The sequence below is a fragment of the Onychomys torridus genome, chromosome 8 (genome assembly GCF_903995425.1).
Source record: "Onychomys torridus chromosome 8, mOncTor1.1, whole genome shotgun sequence".
Lineage (NCBI taxonomy): Eukaryota > Metazoa > Chordata > Mammalia > Rodentia > Cricetidae > Onychomys > Onychomys torridus.
Genome location: NC_050450.1, coordinates 34,180,452 through 34,191,278, shown reverse-complemented (window position 1 = coordinate 34,191,278; position 10,827 = coordinate 34,180,452). Strand labels below are relative to the sequence as shown.

Genomic DNA, 10,827 nt, shown 5'->3' with positions numbered 1-10,827 from the left:
GATGCAGAGACAGAAGGCTCCCTAAGATTTGCTGGCCACCTAGTCTAGCTGAATCAGCGAGAGACAGTCTCAAAAATTAGAGGGAAAGGGACTGAGGAGGACACTTGATGTCCATCTCTGACTTCCACATACACATAAACACAGATGCACACAAGCTCATACACGTACAAAATTCATCTAATGGCATATGGCAGGATAGCATGCCTCAGGTATTAGCTACCAGGAAGCCCGAGAAAGGAAGGTCCCACCATGTGGCTTCCAGGGACCAAACTTAAGTCATCACACTTGGTGTCAAGCACCTTTATAGACTGAGCTGTCCTTTCTTTGTTTAAATCACACTTCTTCGGAACAACCAGTAAATACAACTGCAAAGAACAAACAAGGTCAATGGAAGAAAATACAAAATTGTACAGAAGACTGATTTCTATTTTATGTTCTTTGTTTAAATTTATTGAGAAGAATCTGGAAGGACCTATATCTACAGAGCTGTAAAGTGATAATTTAGTGTATTTCAGTATTTGCAAAGAATTTATAAATGGTACTTAGAAATAATTTGTAAAAAAGAGGGAGACAAAAGTCACAACTACACTTTCAAACTTGGTCACAAAACAACGTTTGACAGCTTCGCGAGAGTGATTTGTTGCAGGCTGGGGAACACAGTCCTGGCAACCGGCTGAAGACAGGAGAGTGGAGGGAGAAGCCTCCACCATGGCTAGAGCGGCTCCGTCAGCGACAGGAACTTCCGGGGTGGGGCCCATCCAGTGCTTCCCCATGGGGAATGTGGCTTTTCAACGCTGCTGAGCTCGGCAGTCGCTTGGCCGCTACTTCCGTTACCTTGAGACGGTTCCTGAGGTTTGGGGTGACCATGGCCAAGAGCAAGTTTGAGTACGTGCGGGATTTTGAGGCTGACGATACCTGCTTGCCACACTGCTGGGTTGTGGTGCGGCTGGACGGCCGGAATTTCCACCGGTGAGCTGATGGGGCGGGAGACCGCGTGAGGCGCCTGCACTTCCGGGAAATGCGCCGCGCCCAGTTACTGGGGCAACGCAGCAGCCAATGAGCACTCAGCATTGAGCGTCACCGGAAGGGCTTGCTACGGTCAGAATTTGCTGCCTCCTGGCTGGGATATTTAAAAGGGGCCGAATAGTGTAGTTAGTGAAGATAAGTAGAAACCAGTTTGCAAGAAATTTGTCGTGGGGGGAAAAGTCACTTCCTGGGCCACTACTTAAACTTCAGCCAAGTGTGCAGCCCTTCTGTTTTCTTTGAGGGCTCACTGTTAAGAGCCCTGCCCAAGCCTACCTGTGGGCAGGAGTTGATAGTATATCCCTTTCTCATTGTCAGTTTCATATTACATGGACTGACTGCACTATAGTAAGGGGAAAAAAAGAGGGAGGCAAAGTAAACCGATGGGGACTTAGTTTCAATAAAGTGCTATGTTATTACTAGTTATTATTATTTTATAACTGTATAAGTACACATAGTGTGTACTGAGCACTTAATAAGAGCCAGGCATAATTGCATTTTGATCTCCTAATCATCAGGACTAATAAGGTAACGTCTTCTATTTACCCAGTAAGGTGAACGCCACAGGAAAGTGAATTGAAGCCTAGCAATTGAATCCCTATTTTTTCAATTGGTTAAAAGCAAGAAAGAAAAACTTGCATTTGTGTGTATGTGTGTGTGTGTGTGTGTGTGTGTGTGTGTGTGTGTGTGTGTGTGTGTTTATGTATATGTAAGTGTGTGGTCAGTTTTTGGGTACCACTCCTCATTCCTGTCCACCTTGTCTTTTTTGAGACAGGGTTGCTCATGAAACTTCCTTAGAACTCACCAAGTATTCTAGCTTGGTTGTCATCTAGTCCTTTTGTCTCCTCTTCCCCAGCACTGGGATTACATGTGGATGCCAGAAACACCGCCCCCCCCCTTTATGATTCAGGGATAGAATTTGGTCTTCATATTTATAAGACAGTTAACCTACTGAGCTATTTCTCCATCTAAGCCGCAGTTCTCAAGTAAATATGTTAAGCTGTAGCTAGCAGCACACTTCCAGTATCATCCTCTCTTAACTGCTCTGTGAAATGATGTGGTAATGACCGACTCTGCACTGTCTGTGCCCTTCTCTTTTCTCTATGAAGGTTTGCTGAGAAGCACAACTTTGCAAAACCGAATGACAGTCGAGCTCTCAATCTGATGACCAAATGTGCCCAGACAGTAATGGAGGAGCTGGAGGACATTGTGATTGCATATGGACAGAGTGATGAGTACAGCTTTGTGTTCAGGCGGAAAAGCAATTGGTTTAAAAGAAGAGCCAGGTGAGTTCCAAAACCAGCCCTCCATGAGGGTGTTTTTTCTCTGCTCTCCTGTTTATCTTGACAACAGCTGAGAGTTTAATATTTTGGGTGATGTTGCATCTACAGAGTGCACATTTCCTATTTTGGCTGTTTCCTTCAATTGAGGTCTGAGCATTCTTGTGCTATCTATTGTTTTCAGATGCTTTCTTTATCTGATTCTTTCCCATCAGTCCAGCTCCCAGGCTGACTTACATTGACTACTTAGACTGTAAACAGAGAGAAGAAAAATAGAGTGTTAGTGATTCCTAGGTAGCTGGGCCAGTGTCATTCTTTCCATGTACTGAAGTATTATTTAAACTTTTAACTAAGAAAATAGATTTGATACTTAATTTGGTAGTATGTTGAAACTCTTAGAGGAATCAAATTATATGATGAATTGGTATGTTTTTAAAATATTGGTTTCCTTTCTGCCAAGACTGAAAACAATACCAAAACCCCAAAAGAAAAACAACAAAATCTTGAACCATAAATTTATACTACATCCTATGGAGGAAATTTTGGAGTGTGCTGGATAGTTTTATGTCAATTTGATCCAAGCTCAAGACCTCTGAGAAGGAACCTCAATTAAGAATTGCCTTCAGGCCGTGCGGTGGTGGCGCACGCCTTTAATCCCAGCACTCGGGAGGCAGAGGCAGGCAGATCTTTGTGAGTTCGAGGCCAGCCTGGTCTACCAAGCGAGATCCAGGGAAGGCGCAAAGCTACACTGAGAAACCCTGTAAAGCTACACAGAGAAACCCTGTCTCGAAAAACCAAAGGGGAAAAAAAAAAAAAAAAGAATTGCCTCCAGAAGATCCAGCTGTAGACAAGCCTGTCAGGCATTTTCTTACTTAGTGAGTGATAGAGGAAGAGCCCAGATCATATGGGTGGTGCCATCCCTGGGCTGGTGATCCTGGGTTCTATAAGAAAGCAGGCTGAGCTAGCCATGGTGAGCAAGCCAGGAAGTAGCACCCCTCCATGGCCTTTGCATCAGCCCCTGCCTCCAGGCTCCTGCTCTACGTGGGTTCCTGTCCTGACTTCCTGCTCTGACTTCCTGTCCTGACTTCCTTCGATGATGGACAGTGATATGGAAGTGTAAGCCAAATAAACCCTTTCCTGTCCGAGTTGCTTTTGGTCATGGTGTTTCATTGCAGTAATAGTAACCCAGACTAAGACAGTGAGTCACTTATGTAGACGCAGGCTACATTCAGCACATACAGCCAAAATGTTAAAAGTTTGTCTTAGCTGAATATCTTTTATCTTCTGGCTGGTCGGACAGTTTGTGTAATTTCTCTGTTGCATCCACAGGTCCTATCTTGGTGTCGAATTAATATCAAACACTTTCTCTTCCCTTCTTCTACCCAACCTGCCTTGCGTTTGCAAGTAAGTTCATGACTCTCGTGGCCTCCCAGTTCGCCTCCAGTTATGTGTTTTATTGGCCGGATTACTTTGAGGACCAGCCCCTTCTGTATCCCCCAGGATTTGATGGAAGAGTCGTGTTGTATCCTAGCAACCAGACCTTGAAGGACTACCTTAGTTGGCGGCAGGCAGACTGTAAGTGGCACGATGGACATAGTTCAAGTCACACGCCAGATCTGTACATTAAAGCTGTGGATCTGATACAAGTTTGGCTCATTAGTACATGTTTGGAATCAAGCATTAAAAAAAAAAAAGGTTTTTTTCCCTCTTCTCTATAGCCCAGGCTGACTTCAAATTCTGCCTCAGCTCTAAAAGGCCTGTGTAAGAGTGTGTGTGCCACCACACCCAGCTCTCTCTCATACACTAGTTAACGATATTTGAAAAGTTAGGTAATTTTATAAGGAAATGACCTGTAGTTGTTTGCGCTGGTGTGTGTGTGTGTGTGTGTGTGTGTGTGTGTGCGTGTGTGCGTGTGTGCGTGCATGCATGTGCTTACCTATGCTTGCCTCTGCACGTGTTGTAGAGCCAGAGGAGGAAGTGGGATGTCCTGCTCTGTCACTCTGCTCTGCCTTATTCCTGGAGCAAGTCTGGCAGACAGCAGAGATCCTCCTGTCTCCAACAGCTCCGGGGTTCCAGGTGCATGTAGCTGTGCCCAGCTTCTTACACAGGTGCTGGCATCCAAACTCAGGACCTCCGGCTTGCACAGCAAGAACTCTTACCCACTTAGCCATTTCTCCAGCTCCTGTTTGCTTTCTAAAATCTAAAGATAAGGCAGTCTTGCATTTCCATGCCGTTTATGCAGAGCCTGTGTGGTGGCAGCTACCTTTTTGCTGCGCAGTACCTGCTGTTCCCTGCCAGTCCCCTGCCGTTCCCCACTGCTCTGTGAACTTATAGAGCATTAGTGCCAGCATCAGTGGCATTTGTGTTGTGATGCCTGCCTTACATGACTACAATGAGGCTGGTAGTTGCATGTTTTTATTTTGCCAGAAAAATTGGAAACGAAATTGAAATAGTATGAATCAGGTTGCTTGGAAAATGTTTCTAGAATGAACACCTAAGTCAACATATTTGCATAAGGCATTACTGAAATGACCACTTGAAGCTGGCTTCAGGAAATAAGTTTTACATGCCTAGCCCTTTCCCCATCTGTTCCCTGTGTAGGCAGACTGGGCAAGCCACTGAATGTCTCTGAGATCTGTGTACTTTAAAGCGGAGAGAAGCTGGGTTGAGGGTTCCTGGAAGCATAGTCTATATGTAAAACACAGTACATATAGTATAATACATAATAAAATATGTTTATATATAACTATGATTCAGTATATATAAATGTTATTTTGTTTTCCTCACAGGTCATATCAATAATCTTTATAATACAGTTTTCTGGGCCCTTATCCAGCAGTCTGGACTAACACCAGTCCAAGCCCAGGAGAGATTAAAGGTATAAAGATCCTACACAGAAACACAGCTGATCTCTCATAACATTTCTGGAATGTTCTCTGTGGTTCCGTAGCTTCCTTTATAGGTCCATTTTGAAAGGCTCTAGAGATCTCAGTGGCAGACGCTCTTGCCTTGCTTGCTGTCAGCAGGAATTGATTATTACTCCCCCTAGGCTGCTGTGACAGCATGTTTACACTTGGCTACAGCTGCAGCTTCGCTCCCCTCTTTAGACGTGCATGAGCTCCTCTCCATAGTCCTGTGCGGCCTCTTCCCTCATGCCGGGTCCTCTTGGGCTCCTGTTGCTTCTTAGGTTTAGAACCCCTGAGTATAGTGACAGTCAGTGCTCTGAGAGTCAAATAACCATACTTCTGTGAATCCTTTCCGCCTCAGTAAAATTTAGAAGTAATAGTTCTTACCTCATAGGTTTATAGCAAGAACATGCCTTGATGCATTAACCCATGGGGAAGTAAGTGCTGAGTAAGTACCTGGCCTTCCTTCTGAGATGACACTGTTGCCTGTGGGGTGACTGGTTCTCCAGTGAGTGATGCACTGTGACAGGTCCTGATAGGTCTCCTACTTTGTGATTACTGAGGTAGTTGTCTTTACTAATACTGTCAGTAGTGGAGACTTCACACCAGTGGGAGTGCCAGCAGCCGTGTCTAGTTAGAGCCCACCTCAGAGTTTGCTTCCTCTTAGAAGGGTAAAGACAGCCTTCCTCCGTTTTTTATTCCCGGAAATGGAGGTGACGTTGAGATCAAGTAAGAAACATTAACGCCCAAGTTTATATATAGAGTTCTTGATTACTGTTGGCAAACTGGAGTTTACAGCAGAAGGGGGATGAATGTAGACATCTAGATTAGATTAGGATACAGGGGCTAGTAATAATCTCCATTAGATTAGAATGTCAGGGGCATAGCTCAGCGGTAGAGTGATTGGAATTTTAATTCAAATGAAAATCCATTAGGTAACAGTACGATGAGCTCTATCTAACAATCCTCCTGGGTGGTGGGCTTGTAAGAGAAAGACCAACTGAGCTTTTTCTCTCTTTGCGTTTCCTCAGGGAACTGTGACAGCAGACAAGAATGAGATCCTGTTCTCTCAGTTCCACATCAATTACAATGATGAGCCACAGATGTATAGGAAAGGGACGGTGTTGGTGTGGCAAAAGGTAAGGCTACATGTTCAGAGAAAATGGTGATCAGGACATGAGAGCCCTAGTCTCCCCCAGGTTTTGTTTTGCCCACCACCCCATGTCTGGGTAAGGTGCTAATGTGGCATCGACACTTTCCAAAAGGAGGCTCTGGAGAGGAACAGTTTGGATGCTCATTTTTTCAGTCAGCAGTGGCCTGGAATCTCTCATGGTCGATATAAATAGTATCACAGAATTTTAAATTAGTCCTTGTTTTCTGTGTCCTCATATCAAATAAACCCTCTTAACGGGCAAAGTATGAGCTGGAGAGATGGCCCAGCAGTTAAGAGCATTTGTTCCTTTCTAGAGCACCCGGGTTCAGTTCCCAGCACCCACATGGTGGCTCACCATCATTTGTAACTCTAGTCCCAGGAGATTGAGTACCTCCTTCTGACCTCAGGCATAGCATGTATGTGGTATCCCTATGTACATACACAGAAGCAAAATAACTCACACATATAAAGTAAAAATAAGCCAGGTGTGGTGGCGCACATCTTTAATCCCAGCACACGGGAGGCAGAGACGGACAGAACTCTGAGTTTAAGGCCAGTCTGGTCTACATAATGAGTTCTAGGCCAGTCAGGGCTACAATAGTGAGACTCTATCTTAAAAAATAAAATAAATATTTTTTAAGGAGTAGACTATAGATTGGAAGAATTTTGCTTCCATAAAACATTTAAAAAAATACTCTTCCCCGTATCATTAAGTGGTCCATCCACTCCAAGACAGCCCAAGTACTGAGCACTAAGAGATACTATAAAACAGGGATAGAGGTAGCAAAAGAGACTTTGGCTTTCAGCAATTTCCTGAGATTCCCCCAGAAATTCATACTTGCCTTAGTATTCTTGGATGCGCTATACTTAATTCCACCAATATTTTCTCTGCTGTCAGCTCATAGGCATACTTATTTTATTTAAATTGATTTATTTTAGTGTTAGTTATTTCTGAATGAGTGCTTTCAAGAACTAAAGGTACCTTGAGAGCCATCGGCCCCACTGGCAACCTCAGCTCATGTATTTGTTTTTTCTTACATATTTGTCCTTTGGTACAGCTTTGGATGCTTATGTGGGCAGAGGAAAATGCCTTCAGTTCCATAGTCAGTGCTAACTAGGAAATGAGTCCCCTTTGTTCCTAAGTCTGCTGTGTTAGTCGGTGCCTCTGGAGAAACAGAATAATAGGATGAATATAAATATAAGTATGAATATGTACTATGTGTGTGTGTGTGTGTGTGTTATTAAATCAACTTACACTAACATAGTACAACAGTTGTCTTTCACCTAAGAGGATGAGGACCCCTGGTTCTTGGGCTAGGTGTCTCAGCAGTTGGAGTTGTCCCTCAGGGCTTATCTCACACTGGCAAGGGAGAGAACCCTGTAATTGCACAGTTCACTGGGCTGGGTGGCTCAGTAGTCCCACCTTGGCACTGAAAACCTGCAAGGCTCCTGGATTGCTGGTCCCAAGTCAGTGCTGGGAGCTGGGTTTGGTACCAGAAAGTGCCACCCACACTGAGAGTAGCTCTTCCATGTCAGGTAAGACAGACTGGAAAATTCCTCAGGTGAGTGAGTCTTCCTACTCAAATGATTCTAGTTGGTGGCAAGATGACATTAAAGCCAGTCATCACAGCCACTCTTCATAATACAGTAAAGTGATCTTTTTACAACTGTTGTTGTTGTTGTTGTTGAAAATTTTGTGTTGCTAAGGATCAACCCAGGGCCTGACATATGCTAGAGAGGAACTCTACCACAAATCTCCAGCCACGGCCCTAAAAGTACTGTTTCATTCTGTTTGTTTTTGAGTCAGGAGCTCACTGTGTAGCCCTGTCTGGCCTAAAATGCACTATGCAGGGCCAGACTAGACTTCAACCCATAAAAATCTGTCTGTCTCTCAAATGCTGGGATTAAAGGTGCATGCTCCATGCCAACCTAATTGTATTTCTACTTAGAAAGAAAGATGTCTACCCTGTTGATAAAACTCTTAACAGTCAGTGGCATATCAAGTAAAAAGGTGAATTTCTCCCATAATTCTCTTTGTGTCACTATCCCACTCACAACACTGTCCCTACTTTTGTCCATAGGTGGATGAAGTCAAGACACAAGAAATTAGGCTTCCAGAAGAAATGGAGGGGGAAAAAGATGACCGTAACCCGGACCAGAACCAGGCCACTGCCCTTGTACTGCGACCTCATAGGGGATGCTTTCTGGAAGGAACACCCAGACATTCTGGAGGAAGGGAACTGACCCTGCACCCTGCACCCTGCAGTTCTGCCGTGCTTACCCATGCAGGGCTCCCTGAGTCTCCTCCTAGGTGGCTCGAGCATTCCTAGCCCCAAGAACACTGAAAGGAGTGGTGTGGCTGGACCTGGGTGGAGACAGAGAAAGAAGCAATGGACGGGGCCCCAGTGTATCTTACTGTGCTTAAACAGAATACCTTTTTTTTTTACGGTGTTAGAACATGACTTCTTTGGCTCTTTTCAAAATCATGATCCTATTTTTATAAAAGAACTATTAATGCTTTGCTGGCGGAGTCATTTTTAGCTGTGGCATGAGCCTTTCAAAAACCTGTCGCCTCTTTTCACCTCTGATAGAAGAGGAGCCGAAACTTTACCCTCACCCACCTTTCTTAACTAGGGAACGTGGTGACTGAAAAATCCCACTCCTGACAGCCATGTACTTATGCTCCTCTTCAGCGTGAAGTTAAATATGGGTTCCTGCCTGCACGATGCCTCCAGATTGAGGGATCCCAGGGAACACTTGAGGCTTTGTGCCAGTTCCCCAGGGCGGCAGCTCCAGCCGAACACATAAGGAGTGGTTTGGGTGTCCTGCACCATCCCAGGATTGATTTTTCTGGAACCGTTAGCATGATCATCATCATCGCTGACCAGGGACATAGTTTCCAGTCACTTAACTCTTCTGAAGAAAAGGTATTTTGGAGAGCTATATGTGTGTGTGTGAATGAGGATGGAGAAACAGCTACTCCATGGACACCGGAAGTACTTGAGTTGGAAAAGCTGACTTTGGGTTAATTTTCAAATAGCCTCAATGCAGTCAGAACCGTAACATTTGAATTCAGAAGCACCAGGAGGCCTGATACGGTGGTTTAGCCTAGTCCCAGCTCTCAGGAGGTTGAGGCAGGAAGAGCAAACGTTTGAAGCCAAGCTGGACTACATGGCAAGACTGTAAAAAAGGTTGGAGTTGTGCTTGGGGGCTCTATTGATTTCAGAGGTTTGGGTTTTTTTTTCTTGTTTTTTTTTTTTTTTTTTCTTTTTCAAGACAGGGTTTCTCTGTGTAGCCTTGGAATTTCAGAGGTTTTAAAATAGCCCCTCCTGCTTATGGTGGGATGGAGTCGGCAAGGGGACAGAGTAGTAATGGAAATCAGTTGTTGCCAAGGTGTGTTGGACTCAGTGGGAAAGTCACGTTTCCTCTTGACCTTGTTTTATATTTTAGAGGAAAAAGATTACTTGCCTCTATCAGGAATTAATTAAAAGACAGCCCATGTCCTGCTTCCTGGTCTGGATTGCAGAATTGACAGCCAAGAAGAAAATGTATTTTTGAAAGTGCAGCGTCTGGCCTCATCCCTCACTAATTGACACCCCATCTGCTGATGCCATTTTTTCCCTTCCTCTTCCCCCCACTCCCCAGGAAGAAGGAAGAGAGCTCATGTTTGGTAACTGCTAAAATCTTTTTAAGGGGGGGAAAAAGTATAATAAAGATTTCAACTCCTTGGCCTACTTAACTGGTTTCTACAGAGTGAGTCTAACTTGTGGGTATGTCTTTGAGAAGGCTAGGGTGTATGTACCGACATGGCAGACATCCAGAGAGAGACTTCTGGATACATTTTAAGAATGTTAGTTTGAATGCTTAATTTTGAAGTGTCAGTGTAAGACACCCATGTGGATATTTGGGACTCAGCAATGTGATTTTTTTAAGCCCAAAGGCTTCTGATACATGGCCGTCAGCATTGTAGCGCTTTTAGCAAGCAGTTCCCTCAGCACACTGATGAGGTGGTGAGATCATTAGCTCTTGATGAGCAAGCTTAACTTAATGGTGAGTCGATAGCATTTTATATCAAAATTGGATGAGTAGGGAATAAAAACCAAGTTTCATGACAACCCCTAGAGAAAGTTTGTGCTTTCCGAAGATACTGGGAAGCCTGCCCATCTCTGGACTTGTCCTAAGACAGTCATTTACTGGTAGTTACGCGACTTGGAGGTTTTCACTCACGAAGGGGATTTTAAAGCAATAAACTAGGTTTAGTACTGGTGCCTGGAGAGATGGCTCAGCGGTTAAGAGCACTTGGCTGCTCTTCCAGCAACCGGGGTTCAATTCCCAGCACCCTCGTGGCAGCTCACAACTGTCTGTAACTTCAGTTCCAAGGGATCAGATACCCTCACACAGACATACATGCAGGCAAAACACCAATGCACATAACAGTAAACAAATCTTTTTAAAAAAGGAAACC

General features: G+C 44.4%; 1 protein-coding gene across 1 annotated transcript; it reads left to right on the top strand.

The window, feature by feature from the left end:
- The first annotated feature begins 757 nt into the window (after window positions 1-757).
- Window positions 758-8,672, top strand: Thg1l (tRNA-histidine guanylyltransferase 1 like). The gene is given in 7 exon segments (XM_036196524.1): window positions 758-969; window positions 2,133-2,309; window positions 3,709-3,878; window positions 5,093-5,181; window positions 6,241-6,348; window positions 8,444-8,491; window positions 8,493-8,672. Coding segments are annotated over 7 exon segments (897 nt in total). The 5' UTR covers window positions 758-778; the 3' UTR covers window positions 8,607-8,672.
- Window positions 8,673-10,827: the final 2,155 nt, after the last annotated feature.